The sequence below is a fragment of the Jaculus jaculus genome, chromosome 7, assembly GCF_020740685.1.
Source record: "Jaculus jaculus isolate mJacJac1 chromosome 7, mJacJac1.mat.Y.cur, whole genome shotgun sequence".
Taxonomy (NCBI): domain Eukaryota; kingdom Metazoa; phylum Chordata; class Mammalia; order Rodentia; family Dipodidae; genus Jaculus; species Jaculus jaculus.
Genome location: NC_059108.1, coordinates 149,689,822 through 149,717,727, shown reverse-complemented (window position 1 = coordinate 149,717,727; position 27,906 = coordinate 149,689,822). Strand labels below are relative to the sequence as shown.

Sequence of the window (27,906 nt, the reverse complement as noted above, 5' to 3'; positions counted from 1 at the left end):
AGCATGTGCCTCTGTGCACACTCCCTGGGGCCTCGCTGGCACTGCTCACCTCTGTGCACACTCCTGGGCCTCGCTGGCACTGCTGACCTCTGTGCACACTCCTGGGCCTCGCTGGCACTGCTGACCTCTGTGCACACTCCTGGGCCTCGCTGGCACTGCTGACCTCTGTGCACACTCCCCAGGGCCTCGCTGGCACTGCTGACCTCTGTGCACACTCCCCAGGGCCTCGCTGGCACTGCTCACCTCTGTGCACACTCCTGGGCCTCGCTGGCACTGCTGACCTCTGTGCACACTCCTGGGCCTCGCTGGCACTGCTGACCTCTGTGCACACTCCTGGGCCTCGCTGGCACTGCTGACCTCTGTGCACACTCCCCGGGCCTCGCTGGCACTGCTCACCTCTGTGCACACTCCCGGGCCTCGCTGGCACTGCTCACCTCTGTGCACACTCCCTGGGCCTCGCTGGCACTGCTGACCTCTGTGCACACTCCCGGGCCTCGCTGGCACTGCTGACCTCTGTGCACACTCCCCAGGGCCTCGCTGGCACTGCTGACCTCTGTGCACACTCCCCAGGGCCTCGCTGGCACTGCTGACCTCTGTGCACACTCCCGGGCCTCGCTGGCACTGCTGACCTCTGTGCACACTCCCCAGGGCCTCGCTGGCACTGCTGACCTCTGTGCACACTCCCCGGGCCTCGCTGGCACTGCTGACCTCTGTGCACACTCCCCGGGCCTCGCTGGCACTGCTGACCTCTGTGCACACTCCCCAGGGCCTCGCTGGCACTGCTCACCTCTGTGCACACTCCCGGGCCTCGCTGGCACTGCTCACACTCTCGCTGGCACTGCACCTCTGTGCACAGGGCCTCGCTGGCACTGCTGACCTCTGTGCACACTCCCCAGGGCCTCGCTGGCACTGCTCACCTCTGTGCACACTCCCCAGGGCCTCGCTGGCACTGCTCACCTCTGTGCACACTCCCCAGGGCCTCACTGGCACTGCTCACCTCTGTGCACACTCCCCGGGCCTCGCTGACACTGCTGACCGCTGTGCACACTCCCTGGGCCTCGCTGGCACTGCTCACCTCTGTGCACACTCCCGGGCCTCACTGACACTGCTGACCTCTGTGCACACTCCCCGGGCCTCGCTGGCACTGCTGACCTCTGTGCACACTCCCCGGGCCTCGCTGGCACTGCTCACCTTGCTCTTGATCTGTTTGGCTGTATCGGTGAGGAAGATCGAGGAGTTGGGGTCACTGGCACTCATCTTGGTTTGGGCGCCCTGCAGGGCAGGAAAGAAGGTCGAGTGCAGCAGGGCGGGTTTGGGATAGCCAATCCTGGGGGCCACATCTCTTGTCATCCTGAAGTAAGGATCCTGGGAGGAAAGGCTTGGGTGAGGATGCTGGAATAAATGCCAGTGAGCAGCCCCAGAGGAGCTACCCTCACGGGAGGCTCTTGAACTTCCTGCCGGATACTTTGCCTCCCTCTCTCTGAAGTGTCCTAGAAACCACCACCAGCCCTGGCTTCCGTAACTTTCCTACCTGATCAATGGCACACGGGATGAGGCACTGGATATCTGTCCTGTCTTGGAAGATCTGTGGGAATGAGTTGCTGAAGGAGGGTGCAGCCTGGACAGCAGGAAAACTGATCTTCCCTGAAAGCAAGGGGGAAATCTTACACACTCAGTCACCTGCTGCTCTGCTTACTTAACTCAGGTAAAGGAGCCGACATTCTCCGTAAAGTCATACTCATTAAAGCAAGCCTTCAAAACAGAGGGAGGTAGAGGAAGAAGTCTGTAGCCCCAATTCGAGATCTTCCTGTCTCCTCTGCATTTCAGTGTGCTCAGCTGTGACCACACCATAGCTAGGGTTTCTTGGTCCTTTTCACCTTGTCCCATTTGCCTGTGCTGTTGTTAATTACATTCTGTTCTGTCCACGAACTTAGCTGGCAAGGCCACTAGCACCACCAGCAGCCGTGGCTGTTCAGGTGCACTCCTCGTCACAGGACATGGAGCAGCTCCTTGCAGTACTTTAGTCAGGCTCCGACGACTTACAGCGAGCGAGTGCCTGAGCCGCTCTCAAGCCTGGTGTCACAGAAGAAGTGGGTACGACGTTTTCACATAATGCTGCCTCCTTAACTGCTCACCACTTTTACCAGTACTGTCCCTCTAAATGTTGGAAGTTCAGCAATAAAAATCCCCTTTAAAAGCAGAGTTCACATTCTATTTGCTGGGAATGAATGTGATTGAACCATCAAAGAAAAGAAGGGGGAATAGGGTGGATAGACAGGGTGGACAGGAACCAGAAGGCCCAGCCACAAGTCTCAAGGAGGGAGTCTACAAGGCTAATGCATCAGGACAGAGAGAGCGGAGAGGGACATAAACTTACCAACGTGGCAGGCAAACATAGTGTGCCAGCAGGGATAGGGCAATGGAGGCAAGGAGGGGCAGGGAGAGTCCAGGGCCTAGCCTGTCAAACCTTTTATCTTGCAAGCGGGGAACCCAAGGCCCAGAGAGACAAAACCTTACAGGCTCCATGAGTGAGCAGCAGGCTCCCCTGCCCTCCTGTACCACGAAGAGCGAACCTTAAATGCTAACATCTCCCACTGTTCAGTTCCTGGGGCAGATTCTGCAAAAACCTGAAACGTGGACTCAGTGGCAGCACTTGCCTAGAATGCCTGAAGCCCAAACACCCAGAGCCCATTACTAAGGCCAGGCACTGCTGCTGCTCTCTAACTCTGTGGTCCTTACAGACGCTTATTCTCCCGCTCTGAGCTCTGTTCTTCCTGTTGACAGAGAGGCCAGGGAGCAGCAGGCCCTTACCAATGCAGTCACTGTCAGTGAAGCCAAAGATGCCTTTCACTTGGTTGAAAGTGACGTGCTTCTGAATCTTCACCACGTTCTTATAGAAGCCTGGGCTTTGCCTGCAGAGACAAGCGGAATCAAACTTGAGCTGGACGACGGCCTCCATGGAGGAGGGAAGGCAGCAATGGTTAAAACTAAGTATGAACAAGGTGTGATGTGGGCCAGCGCCAGACCACATATGCAGACTGGGGATCACACACAATAAACTCAGGCAGACCTGGAAGGGTGGAGAAGCCAAATGTCAGCAGAAACCTACAGTAGCCAAACCTCTGCTGTGAGCTGACCAGGACAAGTGGAAACTAGTCCTGTGAAGTCCCCATGAAGTAGATCTGCCAGTGAGGCCAGACTAGAGCCAGATGCTCACAGGGAATGGTAAGTTTGGCTGGACTGTCAAACTGAGGGGAGGAGCTTCAGAAGATGTCTGTTGAGGGCAGCGGGACGCATGCGTGTTCCCCGACTGGATGGAGTGCACAGGAAGGAATTGATGGCCACATGTGTGCCTCAGTGCAGACATTCCTCCTAGTGACTGACCACTATTCTCCAACACTGTTGGGCACCCAGCCATTTGGACAGGACTGACTCCCTGCCCTGCAGGAAGGAGGGGAGTATATAGGATGCCTAGATCTGTGGCAGCCATTCTGCTATGAGAGGGAACTAGGTGGAGGCAGAGCAGCAGAGGGCAGAGCCAGAGCGGCTTCTCACACTGTGCCTGCTGACTCTACTCCAGCAGCCTGACCATGTGCCAGGTACCCAAGTGAGCGCACTCGCCAAGCGCATTCTTTGTGGTACAAGGAAGCTGAGTAAGACCAGAGGTGCCCTAGTCATAGTGTCAGGGTGTGAGCTCCCTTCCGCGCTACCTCTCCCTAGCACAGCCCCTTCTCCCCAGGCCACAGAAAACAGGTTGGGAGATGGAAGAACTTCCCAAGGGAACACCACCAAGTGGAGCAGAGCTGGTTTCTTTCTTTCTTTTCGAAGTAGGGTCTCACTCTAGCCCAAGATGATCTGGAATTCACTGTGTATCTCAGGGTGGCCTTGAACTCTTGGCAATCCTCCTACCTTTGCCTCCCAAGTGCTGGGATTAAAGGCATGTGCCATCACCTGTGGCTTTTCTCTCTCTCTCTCTTTTTTTTTTTCTTTTTAAATTTTTCGAGGTAGGGTCTCACTCTAGCCCAGGATGATCTGGAACTTACCATGTAATCTCAGGGTGACCTCAACTTGAAGGTGATTCTCCCACCTCTGCGTCCTGAGCGCCGGCTCACCATGCCCAGCGCAGAGCCTGGGATGGGGTGGATGAACAATGCCTTCCACCTTCCTTTCCAAGAAGTGGGTGGAGGCTGGCTTCCTTGTATTTCTAGCTTCTAAGGACCAAGAAGCTTGTGATTCTGGGTTAAATTCAACAGGGGAGACTAAAATGCCCAAGTGTTTAAAGAGATTCCTGTTGGATGAGGTAGTGCATGCTTGTCATTATAATCTCCAGCACTTTGGAGTTCAAGGCCAGCCTTGGCAGCACAGTGAGACCTCATATCAAAAAAGAAGTCCTTCTTTAAAAAACATTACTTAATTAATTAATTTATGTGTGTGCATGAGCATGCCAGGGTCTCTAGCTGCTACAAAATAATGCCTACCTGGCTTTATATGGATGGCTAGGGAATGGAATCTGGGTCACCAGCAGACTTTGCAAGCAAGTGCCTCTAACTGCTTAACCCAGATCTGTTTAAGTTCCTTCAAGGATAACACAGAGCTTTAATACTCATATGACAGAAACAAGAGACATGATGTAAAACAAAAATCCAATAGGTATAACTAGAAAATTATTTTCTTGGCTAGCAAAAATGTTCCATTTCTTAGTGGGTATCTAGTTTCCTCAGGGGTGCAAGGCTACTCTTCAACTCAAGTGCTCATCCAAGTGAACAAGTGGGGAAAATGGCAACAGGAAAGCTCCTTGTGCCTAGGGGCCCCTGTGGTATCTCCTCAGTCTGCCTGGGCTTGGTGACTGGAAGGCTCCAAGCTCAGCATCTGCCAGAGTGAGACAGAGTCTCAACTCACCAAGTTAGCTCCCTTGAGAGGAGGCCCTGTCTACAGTGCTCAGGGCTTTCTGTTTACATGGTGCCAGAAGCAAACCCAAGGCCTGCATATACAGGCAAGGGCTCCAACTCCGAGCCCCACAAGGAATATTTGTTGAGCTAAGCTGTGTTCAACATTGTCTTTTATTTAAGTTTCTGAGGTAGGGTCTCACTCTAGCCCAGGCTCGTCATCGTCTTCTTTACGAGACAGGGTTTAACATGGTCTTGAACCCGTGCTCTACCTGTCTCAGTCACCTGAGTGCTGGGATTAGACATGTCTGCCACCAGGTCTTATGATGGGTGACTAAGGTCTTCTTTCTTGTTCTTTTTTAAAAAAATGCATGTACATGTGTGTGCAGATGCATGTGCTTGTGTATGCAGAGGCCAGAGGCCAACCTTGGTGTTGTTCCTCAGGTGCCATCCACTTTAAAAAAACATTTACTTATGTGTGTGCATGAGAGTGTGTGTGTGCACCAGGACCTTTGGCTGTTGTAAAGGGATACCAACCAGATGCTTGTATGCAAGCAACCTGAATCATCAGCCTCCACCATCCATGTTTTTTTGTGACAACCATTGGCCTGGTGCTTGCCAAGTAGGCTAAACTGGCCATCAGGAAGCCCCAAGGTTCTTCTGTCTCTGCCTTCCTAGTGCAGGGATTATGGGTACTGCCACCACACCCAACATTTTATGGATGGATTTTATCTGTGGTCTGAACTCAGGTCCTTGAGCTTGGAAGACAAGCACTGTATGTACCAACTGAGTTATTTTCTCAGCCTTCCTCTCCCCATTTTCAGATAGGATCTTGCTATGTAGCCTGAACTGGCTTTGAATTTGTAATCCTGCTGTTTCAGCCTCCTGAATACTTAGGGTTACACGTATGCACCACCATAGTCTTACGTCAAAGTCTTACTTTTCCTCCCAAGTGCTGGGATTAAAGGCGTGTACCACCATGCCTGGCTTTCCAGCAAACTTTTTTTTTTTTTTTGGAGGAGGGCTTGAGGCTTGGCCCAGGCTGACCTGCAATTCACTATGTAGTCTCAGAGTGGCCTTGAGCTCATGAAGACCCACCTACCTCTGCCTCCCAAGTGCTGGGATTAAAGGCGTACACCACCATGCCTGGCTTTCCAGCAAACTTTTTAGTAATCAAAAAGTATGTTGGGAGAATTGCCGTGAGTTTGAAGCCACCCTGAGGCTCCATAGTGAATTCCAGGTCAGCGTGAGCTAGAGTGAGACCCTACCTCGAAAAACCAAACAAACAAACAAACAAACAAAACAAAAAAGCAAAAACAACAACAACAACAAAAAAAAACAAAAAAGAAAATCAAAAAACTATGTTGGAGCTGGGCATAGTGGAAGTAGGAGGATTGCCTGAGTCTACATAGTGAATTCCAGGTCAGCCTGGGCTGGATTAGAGCAAACCCGTACCTTGAAAAAACAAAACAAAAACAAAAACAAGCTAGAAAAGAAAGACTGGGATGAAATCAAAGGCCTCCAAAGTATAAAATCAAGGGTCTTTAGAATGAAGCATGTAGATTTATTAAGAAGTTAGAATGGCAGGCGTGGTGGCGCACACCTGTAATCCCAGTAACTGGAAGCAGAGGTAGGACGATCACTGTGAGTTCAAGGCCAGCCTGGGTTTACACAGGAACAGCCTAGGCTAGAGTGAGACCCTACCTCAAACAAAAAAAAGAGACTACTATGCAGGAGGTGTCTAACTTCCTCTTTCAGGGAATTAATCTTTCCTCTGTGAGGAAAGTTACACCAAGTGAGAAAGCTATCAGAACTCTGGCTGTCCTTAAACTACAGTGCAGAAGTGCTTCTCTATCACAAATGGCTGACAACCTCAGACCCACCATGCCCAGAGGCTTATTTTACATTTCTGTAAATATGATCATGAAACCAGTAAACCAAATTACAACAGGGGGAAAATAGTAATACCAAGGCTTAACCCATCTCGAATTTCAGCCTTCACTGTGGCCACGATGACATGGTATCTGCACCTACTTGCTCAGAAGGCAGCCAGGTATCCCCCTTACCCCATCAACTCCAGGTGCTCAGAAGGCAGCCAGGTGTCCCCTTACCCCATGAACTCCAGGTCAGAGAAGATGAAAGTCTTGTTGATGTCAAAGCCACAGGCGATGATGTCCCTGGCGTTTTCCAGAGCATAGCTGTGTGCCTGCTCCAGGGTCAGATCTTTCCACAGGTACTTCTCGTCATCGGACATCTGGACCACTAAGGGAACGTCGAACACATCCTGTAGCCACCTAAGGGACACAGGGAGAAGGGAGACATCCTGTTCCCATGAAGAATGCCACTTTGCATGTGAACACACAGTTCCCACTTACTGCTCGCCTTGAAATTGTAGATCTTATCCCGCCAAAAACCTGACTGGTGACCACGACCAGCACAGCACAGTGGCTGACGGCCTCGCGACCAGGCCCTGTGTCAGGCGTTCTACTTACTCTGGTTTGGAGTCTGCCCCTCCCCCCCCCTTTTTATTAATTTAATTTATTAGTTTTCTTTTCAGCAAATACAGGCAGTTCAGTACCATTGTTTAGGTTCATCCATGATCTATGCCCCTTATTTTTCAGGGTGGGAGTCAGCATGTCATCTGGCAGACATGGGCATCAGCTTCAGAGCAGTGGGACTACCATGGAATGGACGAGGACCAAGGAATTGTATGGCAAGTTTAGTCAACTCCAAAGTGGTGCTCTTGGGCTGGGGTATTAATCAGTGGGTACAGTGCTTGTCTAGCATACATAAAACCCCAGGTTCAATCCCCACCACAGCATAAAAGTAGGCACGGTGGTGCTTGTGATCCCAGCACTCACAGGTGGAAGCAGAAGGATCAGAAGTTAAAGGTCCATCTACAGATGGATCAGCGGTTAAGGCTCTTGCCTGCAAAGCCAAGGGATCATGGTTTGATTGCTCAGTACCCACATGAAGCCAAAAAAGTGGCACATGCATCTGGAGTTTGTTGCAGTGGCTAGAGACCCACATTCTCTCTATCTCTATCTGCCCCCTCCCTCAAATAAGTAAGTAAATAATAATAAAAAAAAAAGTTCAAGGTCTCCTTGAGTATACAGCAAGTCTGGGCTACATGAGACCCTGTCTCAAAAACAAATAGCAACAAAAAAAGCAGTGTTGTTCCCATCATGCCTTGCTCCTTCAAAATGAGCTCAGGAGCAAACACAGTGAACAGAGGCCATAAAAGTGCCCACACCCTGACATCCTGGCCACTCAGCAAACAGGAAGCAGCCCTGTCGGCCAAGATGGCCTACAAGCAGCAGACTTGTTCACTAGGAAAGAGACAGTTCACATGAAGAAACACTTACTTTGTGAAAATAAATGGGATAAGATGGCCTACATGCATTGCTTCTGAAGAGGGGCCCCTGCCCGTGTACAGATAAAATGGCTTCTTGTTTTCATAGGCATCGAGAACTTGATTCATATCTCTAAAGGCAGAAAGAGAAAAGGATATAGCATGAGTGTTTTGAGAAAATATCAAAGTACTAAAGTGTGTTTGGAAACGAAACATAAAACACTGATGACTGGTTATGTTACATTAATGATTGGCAATTACTGACACGACTTCTCCTGCGAAAGGACACACACAGGCTTGGGATGATGGGTTTAAGGATGACTACGCTGAGCACTAGTATCTCTCAGAGTCCCCCAATCACCATGCAAAGGACTTGGTACTTTATCACCTCCCTTCAAGATGGGACACTTAGCCAACACCACACAACCTTTGTTTAGAAACAACCTATTCTGAAGTGCAAATCCAGCTCCGGAAAATGGCAGGTTCAATGCTAGCCTGACTTAGGGTGAAGAAGAGGGTATGTTCCCTGGAATTCAGGATGAAGTTCCAAATGGAGGTCTGATTTGGTGGCCTAAGCCAGTTTGGGACTTGAGCCATCCCAGAGTCACCCTTCCTCCTTCAGAACTGGAGAAGTCTGCTCCTAGGCTCCACCTTACTAGGTAGGCATCAGCACCACCTGGCAGAGCTGCTTCCAATCACAGCTGCCTGTCACAGCTGCCTGGGCCTCTGTCTGAAGACAATGACATCTGAGGATCTTAGTATTTAATATGCTCTCCATGGGATTCTGATATCCAGCAAAGTGTGAAACCAACCAACACTCTTGGGTATGAATGTTCTCTGTTTCTGGGCAAAGTTTACCAAACAGTAAGAAGTAACCACCTTTTCCAGAGGCCTGGACAAGGGAGTCCAGATAATAATATTCTAAAGCCAGGCATGGTGGTTCACATCTGCAATCCCAAGGTGGGTGGGAAGGTGGAGGCAGAAAGATCAAGAGTTCAAGGCCAGTTTGGACTATTCAACAAACAAACAAACAAACAAACAAACAAACAAACAAACAGTCAAAAAACTGTTCTCAGGCTGGAGAAACGGATTAGTGGTTAAGAGACTTGCCAAAGGATCCAGGTTCAATTCTCTAGTACCCACACAAAGCCAGATGTACAAGGTGGCACATGCATCTGGAGTTAGTTTGCAGTGGCTAGAGGCCCTGGCATGCCCATTTTCCTTCTCTCAAGTAAATAAATAAGATCAACAAAAATATTTAAAAAGAACAAGGCCTTTTCCCATGATCCAAGCCAAAGGCCATAGCATTGCTCCCTTTCCCTAACCTTTTCCCTCCTCTCTCTTTCTTCTTTCTTTTCTTTTTAGGCAGGGTCTTATTCTAGTCCAGGCTGATCTGGAGCTCATTCTGGAGCCAAGATTGGACTCTAGTTCATGAAGATCCTCTTAGCTCAGCCTCCCAAAATACTAAGATTATAGACACGAGTGACCATTCTTGCCCCCCCACCGCCACAAATTCTTATGTAGGCCAGGCTGACCTTGAACTCAATATATCACTGAGGATGTCCCTGAACTCCTAATCTGCCTTTACCTCTCAAGTGCTGGGATTACAGGTATATACCACCACACATGGCTTGTTTATAAGACAAGGTCTCGTCATGTAGCCTACAGTGGCCTTGAACTCAGATTCCCCTGTCTCTGGCTCAGGAATGCTAGGATCATAGGTGTGTGTGGTTGCAGACCTTTTGTCAGGTTCTGAACACATCTCCAGTCCCAGAACTGTTGATTTTCAATAGTATGTCAAGAAAATTCAAGAGCGCCGGGCATGGTGGCGCATGCCTTTAATCCCAACACTAGGGAGGCAGAGGTAGGAGGATCGTTGAGAGTTTGAGGCCACCCTGAGACTGAATTCTAGGTCAGCCTGAGCCAGAGTGAGACCCTACCTTGAAAAACCAAAAAAGAAAATTCAAGAGAATAATAATTATCTTATTAAAATGGTATCATGTCAGCTGTATATTCACTTGCAAAAGAATGAAGAAATTGGAGTCCTATTACACACACACACACACACAGCACAAGCAGGCTGGAGAGCTGGCTTAGTGGTTAAGGCACTTGCCTGAGAAGCCTAAGGACCCAGGTTTGATTCCCCAGGACCCATATAAGCCAGATGCACACGGTGATATATGCTTTTGGAGTTCATTTGTAGTGGTTGTAGGCCCTGATGTGCCCAATTCTCTCTATCTACTTCTCTCTCTCTTTCAAAATAAATAAATAAATTAAAAAAATATTTTTAAAAAGCACCAACACTAAACACAAGAGTTAAAACCACACAACTGGGATGGGGAGATGGCTCAGTGTTAAATGTGTTTTCTGTGCAAGCATGAGGGCCTGAGACTGCCAGAGTTGGAATCTCCAGGACCTATATGAGTGAAGCAGCTGGGCATGGCCATGGTACCTGCAACCCCAGTCCCATAGGGGAAGAGAGACCTGGGAATCTCTGGAGCTCAAGAAAACATGGCAACCTCTGGGATCAGGAAGAAAGTCTGGCTCAAAGAAGAATGGGAGGAAGAGTGATGAAGGGGGTTACCTGACATTTCACTCTGGCCACCGCAGGTAAATGCGTGGGGTGCCACAAGGACACACACACCACATTACACACACCCCAAAACAAAAGCAAAGGATACATAAAAACAAAACCACAAAACAATGAGAAGAAAACACAGGTGTAACTCTTTAGTACTGTGAATTAGACAATGGCTTCTGAGACCTAATACCCAAAGCCAAGCAATCCAAAACGCAAACGGCCTGACTTGCCATGCAAGTATGAGTCCTGAGTTCAGGTTCCCAGAATCCATGCACACAGCTAGATGCTGTAGCTGAGCATCTGCAATCCCCAGTGAGAAGGGAGGCAGACAGAATTACTCAGAAGTCTGCAGGCCAGCTAGCCTAGTGAATACAGCAAGAACAATGAGATTCTGCCTCAAACAAGGGGAAAGGCAAGGACCAAGAACCAAGATGCTTGTTCTCTGATCTCCCGTATTCTGTGGCACGAGGATGCCAGCATTCACACTCATGAACTCAGTGGAGGAGGGATTTGTGAGGGAGGAAAGGGAGAATGGTAGGAGGAATTACGATCATGCTCTATTGTCTATACATATAGTTTGTCAATAAAAAGTTAAAAAATAAAAAAAAAAATAAGATGAGCCATAGGGAACTAGGTAAAACTAAACTTGTAAAGCCAAAACTTTTTTCACTTGTAATACAATTTTCTTAAAATCTTCCCTCTGATTATGTTTTACATATTTATTTACGAAAAAAGACAAAAAAGAAAGAGCTCAACTGGGCATGGTGATGTACGTCTTTAATCCCAGCACTCAGGAGGCAGAGGTAGGATTGCCATGAATTCAAGGCCAGCCTGAAGTCCAGGTCAGCCTGGCTAGAGTGGGACCCTACCCTGATAAACCACAAAATAAAAAAAGAGCTCTGCTTCTCAACTTAAATAAAAACAACATTATTAGCCAGGCGTGGTGGAACACACCTTTAATCCCAGCACTTGGGAGACAGAGGTAGGAGGATTGCCATGAGTTTGAGACTACCCTGAGACTAGATAGTGAATTCCAGGTCAGCCTTGGCTAGAGTGGGACCCTACTTCAAAAAACAAAACAAAACAAAAAAACAATAAAAGGGCTTTGTGGTAGACAATCTTATCCAACTTTTGTAAATGTAAGCATTCCAAGCTTTTAAAAGTTGTGCTCAGTCCACTTAAAATGTTAAATAAAATGGACTGGCTATGCATAGTGGCACATGTCAATAATCCCAGCATATGGGAGGCTAAGGCTAAGGCAAGAGGAGTTTGAGGCTAGCTTAGGCTACATGGTGAGAGCCTGTCTCAAAACCAATTGCCTCTAGCCAGAGGAAAACGAACTTATCAGGACAGGCTCAAGGTCCACTAAGCAGCATACTACATGCTGCAGCATGGAGGAGCCTTGAAAACATCCTTAGCAAAAGAAACAAGGGCACTTGCCCTGTGACCCCATTCATATAAAACGCCAAGACTAGGAAAAGTCAGTGACAAAAAGTGGATTAGTGGTTACCTGCGGTGTGGAAAGGAGAAAAGGAGAGTGACTTTTAATAGGTAAAGGTTTCTTTTTTGGGTGATGAAAATGTCCTATAAGTTCAGGTTGCAATGGTCATATAACCTCATGAATAACTGTGAGTATAAAAACACCACTCTCTTAAATAAGTAAATATATTAAAAAACCCCGCTGATTATATACCTTTAAAAAAGTGAATTTTATAAGCCAGGCATGGTGGCACACGCTTTAATCCTAGCATTTGGGAGGCAGAGGTAGGAGGAAAGTAAATTTTAGGATAGAACTTACTCTCAGATAAGGAAAATACTGATTACATGTTGCCTACAAAATGGGCTAAGCAGTGCCTAGGGTTCTTGGTGGCTATGATGTGAAGAGTGCAGGCAGCTCGCTGAGCTCTGCCCTAGGTGCTCTTTGAAGTGTAAAGCAGCACAGGACGCCCTGGCCCCAGATTATAAATTCCAGGAGTAAATCTTAAAAACACAGTCCTGCCCCAACTCAACTCCAGTAAGCTATGGGATGGGAGAGGCAGGAAGTCATTTGGAACCTAACCTTTTCTAGATGTTATCTGCATGGATTTGTGGTCAGAGGCCACACTCTGTCCCACACTGTTTCTGCCAGTTTCTCTTTTGATATCATTCATGAATAGGAGGAAGGGGGTAGTTGCTTCAGGAAGCTTATTGCTTATTGTGTGGGAACTACAGGTCCTAGGCCTGTGAAATTAATTTTTTTTTTAATATTTACTGAGAGAGAGAGAGAGAGAGAGAGGGGGGGGGGAGGCAGAGAGAGACACACACACAGAGACAGAGACAGATAGACAGAGAAAACTGGCACACTGGGGCCTCAGCCACTGCAAACAAACTCCAGACACATGTGCTACCTTGTGCACACAGCTTATGTGGGTTCTGGGGAGTCAAACCTGGGTTCTTAGGCTTTGCAGGCAAGCACCCTGACCATGAAGCCATCTCTCTAGCCTGAAACTTTTGATTTCACTGTATTTACAATTGACAGCATGTAAGCTGATCTGTCTGCCAGAAGCAGACCTCCGCCTTGTCAGGTGAGTAGTTTACGAAGGAATCAACTAAAGACCTGAGGGTGATGGAACCATGTGACCCTTCCGTGGGTTCCTGGTAGCGCAAGTATATTCCAGCTGCTCACAGCTCTCCACTTTGCCTAGGGCCTCAGGACTTTCTGGACCCAGAGCAGAGGTGGCCCCTGACCTGTGTGAGAAGAAGATGCCTCTGCGCAGGAAGCGGTGTGGTCTCTGGCCGGTGGCTCTCTCTATTCGGTTTATCAGCTCTTTGTCAATCTTACTGCTTCCGAACTGAACTGGAAAAACAAGGAGCGACAGAAGAGATGACGTTCTCAGGTGCCAGAGGGCTTCGTGAGTTGACACACTGAAATGAAGGGAAGCATGACCCATGCAAGACCATAATGACCCCCATCTCTAAGTCTTGGCTAGGGCTCACCTCTCCCTCAGGCAAAGTGAAAGGTCCTTGGCATATTACACAGCTGAGATAGCCATCAGCACTAGGATCAAACTGTAGATCAAAGTGCCATTTGTCCGAGACCGGACTCAGGGAGAACAGCGTGTAGCTGCAAGTTGTGAGAACCACAAACACACACACATACGTGCACGTACAGCTGCTTGTAAGGAATAATTTATATTCACTGACAACCATGAGTCTTTTCGTGTAGCATGACTGCAAGCGTGTGTGGAGACTAGAGGATAACTTCAGATGGCACTCCTCAAGTGCTGTCCACCATGTTTGAAATACGGACCTAGAACTCACCCAGCAGGCCAGAATGGTCGGTCAGTGAAGCCCAGGGACTTGCCTGTCTCCGCCTCCCCAGCACCAGGATTGCAAGTGAACCACCATGCCTGTGATCTTTGTTGTTGTTGGTTTGTTTTCTTTTTTGAGGCAGGGTCTCACTCTAGCCCAGGCTGATCTGGAATTCACTCTGTATTCTCAGAGTGGCCCTGAACTCACGGCCATCCTACCTCTGCCTCCCGAATGCTGGATTAAAGGCATGCGCCACTACGCCCAGTGGTGGTATCTTTTTTTAATGTGAGTTTTGAAGATCTAACTCAGGTCTTCATGCTTGTAAGGCAAGCACTCTAATGACTGAGCCATCTTCTCAGCCCAACCATGACTTTTCGTAGAATTGCTGAACTGAATTCATGTGTCTTCAAGCAATTCCTCCCTCACTGATAGCCTACACTTAATCACTGGAAATAGCTTTGATGTACACATATAAATATTTTAGTTTTTTTTTTTTTTTCCTAGGTAAGATTCTTGCTCTAGCCCAGGCTGACCTGGAATTCACTATGTACTCTCAGGCTGACCTCAAACTCATAGCACTCCTCCTACCTTGGCCGCCCAAGTGTTGGGATTAAAGGCATACATCACCATACCAAGCGCAGTTGTTTCTTTTTCTTTTCTGTTCTTTTTTTTGGTTTTTCGAGGTAGGGTCTCACTCTGGCCCAGGCTGACTTGGAATTCACTCTGTAGTCTCAGGGTGTCCTTGAACTCACGGTGATCCTCCTACCTCTACCTCCTGAGTGCTGGAAGTTGTTTCTTTTAAACAATTGTTAATGATCTGAAATAATCATGAAGACCCTTAAGGAAGGATGTGATAGTAAGGACTTGTTAGCAAGGATGTCTATTTCACTACGTTTTCCAAAGTACTGAGACTACAGAGTGAATTCCAGGTCAGCCTGGGCTAGAGGGAGACCCTACCTTGAAAAACAAAAACAAACAAACAAAAACTCAAACAAGCAGAAACTTATTAAGCTGTTTCCCTCAGATTATTATTTTGAAATAAGTTTTATATTGTTATTTGTTTAGTTTTTTTTTTGTGTGACAGGGGTCTCATGTATTTTAGATTGGCTTTGAACTTGCTACACAGCTAAGGATGATCTTGAAATCCTGATCCTCCTGCACTATGAACTGTACTATAGGCATGTGGCACTGTGTCTGATTTGCTGTTATTTTATTGTTTAAATTTACATTTGTTTATTTATTTATGGGAGAGAGAGACAGACAGAGAGGGAGAATGGGTGCACCAGGGCCTCTAGCCACTGCAAACGAACTCCAGACACAGGCGCCAACTTGCACATCTGGCTTATGTGGGTTCTGGGGAGTCAAAGCTGTCCTTACGCTTCATAGGTAAGCACCTTAATTGTTAAGCCATCTCTCCAGCCCTGTTATTTTATTTTAAAATAATCATTTTGGAATATAGCATACAATTGAAGGGTTTTAGTAGGATCTATTTCTTTCTTGGTGTAGAACCTTCATTTTACTTGTGATTCATTTAAAACTAAGAAAAACCATATAGTAAGGGAAATGGAATTGCTGTGCTGAAGGAAACACCTTTTTGTTGACTGCAGCACTCACTATTCACAACATCCAAGATATAGATTCAACCTATGTGTCCATGGATGGCTGAGTGGATAAAGAAAATGTGGTATATAGGTATGTGTGTAACACTGCATGATCTTCTTGTATGTGGACTTTAAAATACCTCCTAAGCTGCTGAGGGCAGGGAGGGGGGAAGATGGGCGAAGCTGGTTAGCAGGTGGAAAGTTAAGTGGGAAAGAAGGAATATTTCTGGTGCTAACATTAATGAACTGTACCTTTTACCACAGCTACAAGAGAGGGTGCTAAATGCCCTCACCAGGAAGATGGTGAACCTGCCACTCCGATTTGATCATTACATACTATGTGCATGTGTGGAAGATCGCACTGCCTTATGAACATACGATTATTATATGACAGCTACAAATAAAACTAAGTGCATAAACCAGTTGCAAATATACACGATTTGCACCACCACTGGACCAGCGCACTAGTCACTTCTCCATCCTAGGGCTGTTCTTGGGGAAGAAAGTGGAGGACTTACCAATGAGCTTGTCATAGTCGATGCCTTTTGCACTGCTTGTCCGTACTGTCCATGGGTCCACGAAATCCTCATTAGCTTTTGTGACATGTGGGACACTATTATTCTTAGCTTCTGGGTTCCCTGGCGGGCAGTCAGCCTTGTAATCTTCACCCATGGAGGCTTTATAGCTCATTTTTAATGATAACAACATCTTTACTGCAGAATCAATCTCATCCTAAAGAAAAAAACATAAAGGTGATTATTTATGGAAGTTGTCAATAAAAATGTTTAAAAACAAAACAAAAACATGTAAGGGTGAAAGCTAAAAGTACTGACAATGAATACTGCCAACTTAACAGGGCCTAGAATCCACTAAGACAAATTTCTGGGCATATCTGAGAAGGAGCTTCTGGGCTGGCTTAATTGAGGTAAAAACACCCAAGTGTGAGTGGCCCTCTTCTGTGTGTTGGGGTCCTGAGCTGAACACAAAGGAGAAAGCTAGTGAGCGCTGGCACTAAACTCGCTACTCTCTGAGGATGCAACAGGACCAGCTGCCTCACGTCCCTGCTGCCACCATGCTTTCCCTGCCAAGATGGGCCTGTACCCCTGGAATGGTGAGCCAGAATAAACCCGCCCTCTCTTATGTTCCTTTCATCAGGCATTTGGACACAGCAATGAAAGAAGTAACTAGAACAGCTCTTACAAAATGCCTACTATGTGGCAGGCACTGTTCTGACGGTGTTCATGTGGCTTCATAACAACCCTGAGGAGCGGGCATCATGGGGACTACTGTCCTGTTCTAGCAGAGGAATGAGACTTGGGGGGGTGAAGGAGCTGGCCCTCCACAGACAGACAGACAGGGCTCAAATGCACTTACGGTACCTGTACTCCAGTGGCATGGGTTACTACCCAAACCTCCATGCGACAGTAGCCGTGACACAGTCTACACTACTGTGTATGACAAGGCTACTATGCTAAAGTTTTCTCAAACAATATGGATGCCAGAGCACAGGCATGACAGCTGCTTTAATGGAGTCCAGATTCTATAGTGGACCTTGTTTTTTTTTTTTTTTAAATTATTTATTTATTTATTTGAGAGTGCCAGACACAGAGAGAAAGACAGATAGAGGGAGAGAAAGAGAATGGGCGCGCCAGGGCTTCCAGCCTCTGCAAACGAACTCCAGACGCGTGCGCCCCCTTGTGCATCTGGCTAACGTGGGACCTGGGGAGCCGAGCCTCGAACCCGGGTCCTTAGGCTTCACAGGCAAGCGCTTAACCGCTAAGCCATCTCTCCAGCCCTGGACCTTGTTTTTATATTCTATACAGGACGGAAATTTATAGACATGGAACCAGTGACCACAGGACAGTGGTGGCAAATCCAGTACATGTCCAGAAAGCAGGAAGGGCAAGAAGATGCAGGCTCTCAGGAGGAGGCTCAGAAACAATTACAGCACTCCCTTTGGGTCCTCTCAAGCTATTTCAAGTGTTCATATATTTATTCTTTTAAGATAAACATAAGAAAAACAAGCTGGGTGTGGTGGTGCACACCTTTAATCCCAGCACTCAGGAGGCAGAGGTAGGAGGATCTCTGTGAGTTTGAGGTCAGCCTGTGACTACAGAGTCAGTTCCTCAGCCTGGGCTAGACTGAGAGTGAGACTCTACTTCGAAGAGGAAAAGAAAAAAAAACACAAAAAAAAACAAACATAAGCTTGTAATCCCAGCAGTCCCAATAGTTAGGAGATAGAAACAGGAGGATCAGGAGTTCTAGGTTACTCTTGGCTATAAAATAAGTTCTAGGCCAGTCTGACTACATGAGACTTTGTCTCTAAAAACAAAAAACAAACAACCCCCCCAAAACCCCCACTTCTAAACCCCAAAACAACACAAAAACATAATAAAATAAGCAAACAAAAAACAAGAAAAAGGCCTGGTTCCCCTGTGGCTAGTATGGGCAACTGGGACCCTACCTGAGTGGGGCATAGAGGAGAAAAAGGGGGTACAAGGATATATTGACACAATAAGAAGAGAGAGCTAACTGTCTACCAGGAGATGGGTCACCTCCACCTCATCTGTCTGACCTCAGAAGTTATTATATGGGAAGCAGCGACACCAATACTGCTCTCATGGATACATTGAAAACCAGTTCCAGGGAAATGGTGACAGACACTGTGATCACTCAAACCTCATAAAAACAGAGATCCAGGGGCTGGAGAGAAGGCTGACAGGTTAAGGTGCTTGCCTGCCAAAGCCTAAGGACACCGGTACCCATGTAAACCAGACACACAGAGTGGTACATGTGTCTGGTGTTTGTTGGCAGTGGCTAGAGGCCCTGGCATGCCCATTCTCTCTCAAGTAAGCAAGCGAATAAATAAATAAAATCTTTTTTAAAAAAAACAGAGATTAGAGTCCACAGACAAAGCAATACTACATCAGAGCTCTCTCTTGCCCACCAAAGCTCAGGGAGCATTGCAGAAGAGGGGTAGAAAGCCTGTAAGAGCCTCAGGGCGGGTGGAACTAGCCTGGGGCACCATGTTTCCCCATCCCTGCAGAGACTGCACAATGAATACCAGTAACCTCACTGAAGACCCTCAGCAGAACTGGGAAGGGGGGGGTCTATGTGTGCAACCTTTTAATAAAAAAAAATCAATCAATTTTAAAAAAGAAACTAATCCCATAAAAAAAAATCAGACAAGGAAATATAAAACATATCATTGGGACTCTGGAAATCTGTATTAAAGAACTTTCTCTCTTCTAGAAGCCCCCAGTAGCCAGCGGAAAATGCAGTATTTCCAAGAGCAGGCCTAATGGAGCCAGTCAGTCATGCTGTGTTCTGCAGCTCTGGTCTGGTAACTGGCTTGGCTGGACCAGAACACAAGCACATGCACAGCATGGTCGGCTGGCCTAGGGAAATACAAGCACTGCCACACAGACTTTATGCAGAACACACTGAAAACCGGACTTCCCAGGGGAGAACTCCCATGATCAACACCGTCCACAAAACTGTTCACCAGGCACAGTACCCAGGCCACGGAGGGCTGTGATTCTGGGAGGATCAGCACTTCAAACTGAGTTTACTTTATGGAGTCAATATACATGGCTACAACTTACATGAGATAAGACGTCTGTGCACACTAGATAGGCTACTCTATTCCTCCCGGTTCTGCAGTGCCTCAATCCAGCACTGGCAATAAAATAACTGTTCAGCAAGTTTAATCTGCAGAATTATCTAGGGGAAGACTCTCCTTGCTTTAAAGTACACAGTGGCCAGTATCTTTTAATCACTAGCTGTGTTGACAGTTCATACATTATCTGGTCTAATTCTGATTGCAGAAGGTTCTGTAAAAGTCAAACATTTAACCAGTTAGAACTGTCTGTAATCTGGAACAGGACTGAAACAGATAAGTAGACTTGTTTTTTTTTTTTTGTTTTGTTTTCAGCCTAAAATGGGCCACAACAGTGAAACTGAATTTAAAACTGTCTGAACAAGACTCAAAAGACCACACAGTATTCTACTACATAGAACCAAACAGGCGAAACCACTGAGTGGCATGGGCCAGGGTGAAGGCAAAGGGGTGTGAGGATGGCTGCCAGGAGCTCCTGAGCTGAGCGAGCTGCTGCTTCTCCACACAAGTGGTGTCTTCGTCCCTGTGAGCCAGTGCCGCCTCCTCCATCCTGTTCCAACCGTACCTGGCTTGCCACTGTGGGCGCTCCCCACCTTATTCTGACTTGTCCCCCTATGGCACAAGCTGCTTTAGTGCAGCGCTGTTATTCAAAGACACAGGGAAATAACATTAAGGAACAGGACCTAGACGAAGGGTAGCAGGCAGCCGGGAGGTGCAGCTGAGCGGAACCCACCTCTCACTGAACATGCGGAGATCTAAGAGTAGAGGGACATGAAGGGCCAATGCTCCCACTGAAGATGCAGACTGAATGCATGCGTGATCCCAATATATCAGCAAGATGATTAAAAAAGCATCCCACGGGATAAAGCAGACAGGCGGAAGGCGACAGCAACAAGATCCAGGAGTTGGAAAGCTCAGGAGTGACTGTAACTGACTGAGCACATGAGAAAAAAACCAATGCTAAGATGTGCTGGTAACATGGGCAGCAACCCTACTTGCACACTGTGGACTATCCAGAGGCTCAGCCTTGGCCTCAGCCTTGAGGGATGGAGCCGGAAGTGCTTATAAAAACAGAAGGCTGGCTCCAAGTCTGTTCATAGCTGGTCACTGGGCCCAGCTCATCTAGAGGTTTCCTGTGGGGAAGGGAAAGGGACATAGTTGCAAGTGTTTGGACCAGGGCCACTGGACAATAGAGCCAGCAACAGGATAGTACTCGAGGCACAAGGAACATGGTCACATGGTCACCTTTGTCCACTCAGTGGTAGAATGTGGCAGCCAGACTCACACCCTCTGGACAACAGAATGTGGAGAATCTGACTTAAAAAAAAAAAAAAGAAAAGAAAGAAAAAAAAGAAAAAGATCCAGAACCTGAAGAATCTCCAACCAAAGGAGCAAGCTGGTGGCTTTCCAGGAAAGTAGAACACATCGACAAGGTTCTGCCATGCACAGTAACCATCTAAAGTGTCATCTCAGGCCTCTGGGGCATAAGAAACACGATGCACCTGAGACTGCCTGTCACGTGGAAGGAGAAAAAATCCACCCAGAAGACACTGTGAGCACAAGGTGGATGGAGAGAGCCAGGAAAAGCACCACCACTTGGCAATGAAAGGAGGGGCTGCACCTAGCACAGCGCAGCAGGCACTGCAGGAAAGCAGCAAGAGGCCAAAGCAGCATGGGAGTTTTAAGTGACAGGAGAAGGGGCTGTGGAGGTGGCTTGGCTGGCGAAAGAGCTTACAATGCAAGCAGCTCAGCACCCACTAATGCTGGGCACGGTGGCACACACCTGTGCCCTTAATGCTGGGAACAGAGACAGGAGGGGCCTTGGGGCAAGCTTCGTAGGCCACATGTCAGTGAGACCTTGACTAAGGAAAACACAGGACACTGGCTGCTGATCTTCTCACATGTGTGCACAGATGCCCTTACACCCATGCTCACCCATACATGCATGGCCATGCATACACATGGAAAAATGATGAGAACTGAAAGACAATAGGTGAGGAAATACTGCTGAAGGAGGAACCAAAAGAAAGGGGAGGCTGGGGAGATGAGTCAGCACGTGCATGCAATGCACTAGGGCTTCCAGCTGCTGCGAACAAACTCCGGATGCATGCACCACCTTGTGTATCTGCCTTTAAGTGGTTACTGTGGAACTGAACCTGGGTCCCTTAGCTTTGCAGGCCAGTGCCTTAACTGCTAAGCTATCCTTCCAGCCCCCTAAGTGACTCCTTGATGCAACTGAGATTTGGTAATAATGGGTTGTAAGAAGCTACTGCCACAGGAATGTGGAACATGGCTTTATTGTCACTTATTTTATTGCATATGTGTGAGCGTGGGCATGTGTGCACATGTTCATGTGTTTGAACATGGACATGTGTGTGAATGTTAGTCCTCACCTACCACCTTGTTTGAGGAGAGTTTCTCATTTTCACTGTTGCTGTTCACTGATGCATTTGCTAGACTAGCTGGTCTGTGAATTTCCTGGCAATTCTCTGCCTCTCTCCTTTCTTGCCGTTAGCATGCTGGGATTACAAAGTTGGCTATGTTCCTGGCTTTTACTTGGGGTATGTTGGGCCAACTCACATATTCAGGCTTGACAGCAAGTGCTTTATCCACTGAACCATCTCCCTAGTTCCTTATTCTTACTTACTTTAATAGGTGTACATTCTAAATAATGTTAAAAAGTATACAAGGGGATTGGGAAGAGATGACTTAAGGCACTTCCCTGCAAAGTCAAAGGACCCAGGTTTGATTCCCCAGGACCCACATAAGCCAGATGCACAAGGTGGTGCATGTGTCTGGAGTCTGTTTGCAGTGGCTAGAGGCCCTGGTGAGCCCATTCTCCCTCTCTCCTTGCAAATACGTAAAAATACTTAAAAAAAAAAAAGTATACTAAATACATAAGCCAGAGATCTGGGAGTCTGGCTTAGTGGTTGTGAGGTTAACTGCTGTTATCAACTTAATTGGATCTGGGACCAGCAGGTAGATGCTCCTTTGAGTGCTGAGCCATTTCCCCAGAATGTTCTTTTTTTTTTGAGGTAGGATCTCAGTCTAGCCCAGGCTGATCTGGAATTCACTATGTAGTCTCAGGCTGGCCCCAAACTCATGGTGATCCTCCTACCTCAACCTCCTGAGTGCTGGGATTAAAGGTGTGCACACAACACCCAATCAGAATGTATGTTTTTTTTTCTCTTTTTTTATGGTTTCTTTTTCATTTATTTATTTATTTATCTTGTTTTTTTTTGAGGTAGGGTCTCAGTCTAGCTCAGGTTGACCTGGAATCCACTATGTAGTCTTAGGCTGGCCTTGAACTCACAGTGATTCCACCTCTGCCTCCCGAATGCTGGGATTAAAGATGTGTACCACCACGCCCGGCTGCTTCTTTTTTTAATTTGAGAGAGAGAGAGAATGGGCGCACCAGGGCCTCTAGCCACTGCAAGTGAACTCTAGACACACATGCCACCTTGTATATCTGGCTTACGTGGATCCTGAGGAATCAAAGCTGGGTCCTTTGGCTTTGCAGACAAGTACCTTAATTGCATCTTTCCAGCCCTCTTTTTTTTCTTTAATAATTTTATTTCTTTGCATGTGAGTGGGTACACCAGGGTCTCTTGATGCTGCAAATGAACACCAGATGCTGTGCCAGTCTTTGCAGGGTGCTAAGAAATCATACCAGGTCGACAGACTTTGCTGACAAATGCTTTAACCAATGAGCCAGCTCCTCAGCTCCCAGTAACTAAGAAGGAAAGACCCACACTAAATGTGGGTGGCACTATCCCATGGGCTGGGATACCAGTGTTCACCTCTGATTCTTGGACTACGTGACCAGTTGCCTCACATTCCAGAAGCTACACCTTCCATGCCTCGATGGACTATATCCTTAAACCATGAGCCAAAATAAACCCTTTTAGCACTTAAGCTGCTTTTTGTCAGGTCACAGCAATGAGAAAAGTAGCTCAATAACAAAAACAAAGCACTCCAAAACTGGGGCAGAGAGATGGCTCAGTGGTTAAAGGCATTTCCTTGTAAAGTTTGCTGGCAGGGTTCAATTTGAAAAATAAATAATTTAAAAAACCCAACAACTCCAAAACAGGAAGCAAAAACAGAATCCAAACACACACACACACACACACTCAGAGCCTTACTATCAGAATCTAGTGTTAGACCCTACATGCAGATCTTGTGCGTTTACGTGCATGGCAGCGCAGCAGGAATGCTTCCATAGCAGCCACACAAACATGAGCACTGTGTCGCACTAGTCCCAGGAATCTTGCAGCTCCACTGCGGCCTGTGGGGCCACCGATTTAAGTGATCTGGCTCTAATCGAAACACTGCTGTGTGGTGTGCGCCTGCTGCACATTATCACTCGAACATGAAAGGCTGGCAAACGGAAATGAAGGCAAATATTAACTGTAGAGAAAATACAAGTTAGGCAGGAAAGTAAAAGTGCTCACACTTTACTTGGTGGTTCAGCTGTGTATGTGTTTACATAGTATAATTAATGCCTGTACTAATGATGATCTCACTAGAATCTCAGCATATACGAAGAGACTGCAGAAGAAATGCTTGTGAAAACACCCATGTCTCATTGCCACAGTGGAAGCCCTAAACTCAAAATTCAACATGGAGGAATACAATCTAAAGGCACAGAGGGTGCAAACCCAAAGAATCAGCTAAAAGAACTGGAGACATGTAGGGGAGCAACTGGGAAAACCTGGCTGGAAAGCTGTGCTACGTAACTGTAAGCTCTACATCCTTGTATTAGTGAATGTTGGACAGGAAATGCTAAAATATAAAAGCCTGTATCTGTACTGACTATGCAGAATTTTATTTTGTCACTATTCCCTATACATTTTAGTGGTGTAACTATTTACACAGAATTTCCATTGTAATACAATGGCTATAAGTATAAGGTAGCTTACGTGTAAACACAATGCTGTTTTATGTAAGGGATTTGAGCATCCAAGGATTTTGAAATCCCTGGGGATCCGAGGACCAATCTCTTTGACACCAAAAATAACTACATTTACCAAGGCTTTGAGAAGCAGGGACTCTGGACTATAAAAGAAATAATGATAATACACAACCAAGCTGGGTGTGGTGGTGGACACCTTTAAACTCGGCACTCAAGTGGCAGAGGTAGGAGGATCACTGTGAGCTTGAGGCTAGTTTGAGAGATCCTACAACCAGTAACTCATGCCTTTAGTTTCAACACTTTGGAGGCTGAAATAGGATTGTTGTGGGTTTGAGGCCAGCTGGGGCTACAAAGCGAGTTTAAGGTTAGCCTGGGATAGAGTGAAAACCTGCTTCAAAAAGACCAATAAGGAAAAAAAAAAAAAAACCCCAAACAGTTAAGTTGCTGAGGAAGAGGCAGACTTTCAGAACAACCCAATTCCACAGATGTGGGAGGCTCAGATGCAGGTACTGGAGTGTACAATAAAATCACCTACTTTTGATGCCTTTCCAGCTTTGAGGGACCTTACGAGCTCCCCCTGGGCGGCTATGCTGTTGAACAGCTCCAGTGGAGAGGCACAGGGCTCACCATTGGGCACATCTGCCATCTTCCAGCGCTCTCGGCTCACAGATGGCTAGGGCTCGGAGGTCTTCTTCAGTAGTCACAACAAGTCTCTGAGGAGGAAAAAGAAATTGGGAGATGGAGACCAGGGGCAGGTACTAGTGGATCGCTGTGGCAGTTTCTTCTTTCCTATAGGCAGACTTTCTAAAAAATGATTGTGGTGAATTATAATGGAAGAACTAGGAAATATAACATTAGTAAAAAGATAAGCAGAGAGCTGGGGAGATGGCTCAGTGCAAACCCTACTGGCCCTAGTTCAAGTCTCCACCACCCATGTTAAGCCAGATGTAGTGTGGTGTATGTGTCTGGGGTCTGTTTGCAGTGGGAAGAGGCCCTAGTGCATTCATTCTCTCTCTCTCAAATAAATAAATAAAGGAGTTGAAAGGAGGTACTGATCTGAGGTCAGCAAAGGAAGGCTTTCATAATAAATAGTACATCTATATTCAGCAATGGCCCCTGTCCCTACCTAGTGCCCAAAAGAAAGGAGGGCCTTTCCTGTTTGTTCAGTAAGAAATACCAATGTGCTATATTATATGTAAGGCTATGTTTACCAGAGCTGAAAACATTTAATAAACTACTATTTGTTCTTTATCTTAGGGCCCTTGGGGATAGATTCTCAGACCTTTGCAGCCATAACCCATGCACCATCACAGAGAACGGTGTCCAGGTGGCCAGCTGCTGGGCTCTCAGGCTCAGTGAGGGCTGGACAGAGGACAAGGCTTTACTCTTCCATGTTCCTAATGAGTAAGGACACTGTGGACTATCACTCTATATGCTACTTTACTTAACTGCAAACCTTTGGACAGATTTCTACTGGTCACTATTTTCTAAGACATTGAACACGGTAGGGCACCCTTTTCAGGACAGGTGAGACTGGGCCAGGTGAGACTGGGCCACTATAAGTTCCTGCTCAGTATCAGTTTCCTTATCTAGAAAAGGGCACCCCAACGAATTTTCTTATCTACTTCAAGGGCTACTAAAGAATTAAATGAGGAAAAAAAAAAAAAGCCACAGGAGCACTTTGTAAAGTGCGAAACAAGATGTAAACACATTACAAGTCTTGTTATGACACTGGATTTGTAAGGGAAGGTTCCAGGGCTCTGCTCAACTCCAGCTTTACCTTAAGAATTAAATGAGAAAAAAATGACGTGGGAGCACTTTGTAAACGGTGAAACAAGATGCAAACACATTACGAGTCTTGTTCCGACACTGGATTTGTAAGGGAAGGTTCCAGGGCTCTGCCCAATTTCAGCTTTACCTTAAGCAGCTGGAGCACCTAACTCGGGACACTTTTCTTTTGGCACTGGTCTAAGCATCTTGTGTGTGTGCAGTGTGTGTACACATGCACACCAGAGGTTGATTCTCCAGACTAGCCAGTGAGCCTGGGGATTCCTTCGTCTTTGTTTCTGGGATTATATGTGAATTCCATGATGCCTGACATTTACATGGCTTCAGGGGATCTGAACTCGGGTCCTCATGTTTGCATAATGAGCATTTTACTCACTGAACCATCTCTTCAATTCCTAGTCTAAGTTATCCCATGTGAACCAATTCACCAGAGCCTCACCAGACTCTTATGACAGATCTACCCTCTCCATTTCATGGATGTGGCAAGTAATAGAAAGCTTGCTCAGCACAGCAAGTGAGTGCAGGTGAGACACAAATTCAAGTACTCAGTCATTGTTCTACAACTAGCTCTTGGAGCCAAACACACATTTCAGATGCCATTTGATTTTACCTACCCATTTGTAAACGAGTTATTCATTTTAAAATATCTATTTGCAAGGAGAGAGAGAGAGAATATGAGAATATGGGCACACCAGGGCCTCTTGCTACTGCAAACGAAACAAGCATGTGTCATTTTGTGCATCTGGCTTCATGTGGGTACTGAGGAATTGGATATGGATCATCAGGTTTGGAAGCACATGCTTTTAACCACTGAGCCGTCTCTCCAGCTCTTGTTTACTTAAAAGGCAGGTACATCTTAGCCCTACTATCTTCAAGCAAGTCAATGAATCTAATATGAAAACTAGGGTGGGGCAGCAGCCAGGTTCTCTTTCTCCTAGTTAGAAACATCTCAATTCCCAGAAAGGGAAATTTGGTGAGCTGTTTGTTGATTTGGAGAGTAGAGCTCCATGGCCTAGGGAGTGGGAAAAACCCTGGTTTCTACTTCCCTCTATGCATATTTGTCCCAGTCAAATATAATGACATTATAGTGAATGCAATAACCATGGCTTCTCACTCGCCATGCAGTCTGGAACTCCCTGGTCCCATAGACCCTGATGTGGCTGCATACTGTTAGTGGACAAGGGGCTCCTGGCTCAGGGATCTGGAGGAATCCCTCTGAGGTTCTGAGTCCAGGGACCAAGTCAAGCTCTCTTACCAAAGCTCACCTCACCACGGGCTCACAGGACAACCCCCTCCCCCACCCTTTGCCTGGACTCTGCTGACTATATTTCCAACTCAAGCCCCAGCCTTTCTCTCCTGACCCCAAACCTCTGTGGCCAAGCTAGTCACTATGACCTGTGATCCCTGAGCATTCCCTTCTGATCCTTCCTACAGCACTGATGCCAGTTTAGTTGCTCGCCCATCTTCAGCACCCTGAAAGCACACACCAGGTTTACTCCTCCATGCATCTTTAGTGCATGGCACACAACTCATTAATAAAAACATTCACTGAATGAGTGAATGAACCTTGTAAGTCAATATGCGTGGCCTTTTTCTTAAGGTTGTATTCTCTTACATCACCTATAGTAGTTGGATGTTCAAGTTGGGCTTGGTGATGTGTACCTGTAATCCCAGCATAGGGAGGCTGAGGTCAAAGGATTTTAGCAGGTTTGAAGAAAGCCTGGGCTACAAAGTGAGTTCAAGTTCAGCCTGGGCTCCATGAAAGACCCCAACTCAACACCCATACCTCACAAAACACCCATCCATACAGACATAAAAACTATTAGTGCTTTTTCTAGTTTGAGGTTATTCCCTGGCTAGAATTTAGACAGCAGCC

General features: G+C 46.8%; 1 protein-coding gene across 4 annotated transcripts in view; it reads right to left on the bottom strand.

The window, feature by feature from the left end:
• Positions 1-27,906, bottom strand: part of Wars1 (tryptophanyl-tRNA synthetase 1) — a 39,932-nt gene that overhangs the window by 9,127 nt on the left and 2,899 nt on the right. For 2 of the 4 annotated variants that reach the window (XM_045154119.1, XM_045154120.1), the window contains exons 2-9: positions 24,870-24,955; positions 16,230-16,443; positions 13,547-13,655; positions 8,252-8,371; positions 6,998-7,180; positions 2,812-2,912; positions 1,532-1,644; positions 1,192-1,365 (exon numbers count right to left, since the gene is read on the bottom strand). In XM_045154119.1, the coding sequence (XP_045010054.1) occupies positions 1,192-1,365; positions 1,532-1,644; positions 2,812-2,912; positions 6,998-7,180; positions 8,252-8,371; positions 13,547-13,655; positions 16,230-16,443; positions 24,870-24,881 (1,026 nt within the window). In that variant the 5' untranslated portion in view covers positions 24,882-24,955. Of the gene's footprint in view, positions 1-1,191; positions 1,366-1,531; positions 1,645-2,811; positions 2,913-6,997; positions 7,181-8,251; positions 8,372-13,546; positions 13,656-16,229; positions 16,444-24,777; positions 24,956-27,906 lie in introns of all 4 variants that reach the window. The other 2 variants (XM_004665593.2, XM_045154118.1) reach the window with 1 other exon arrangement.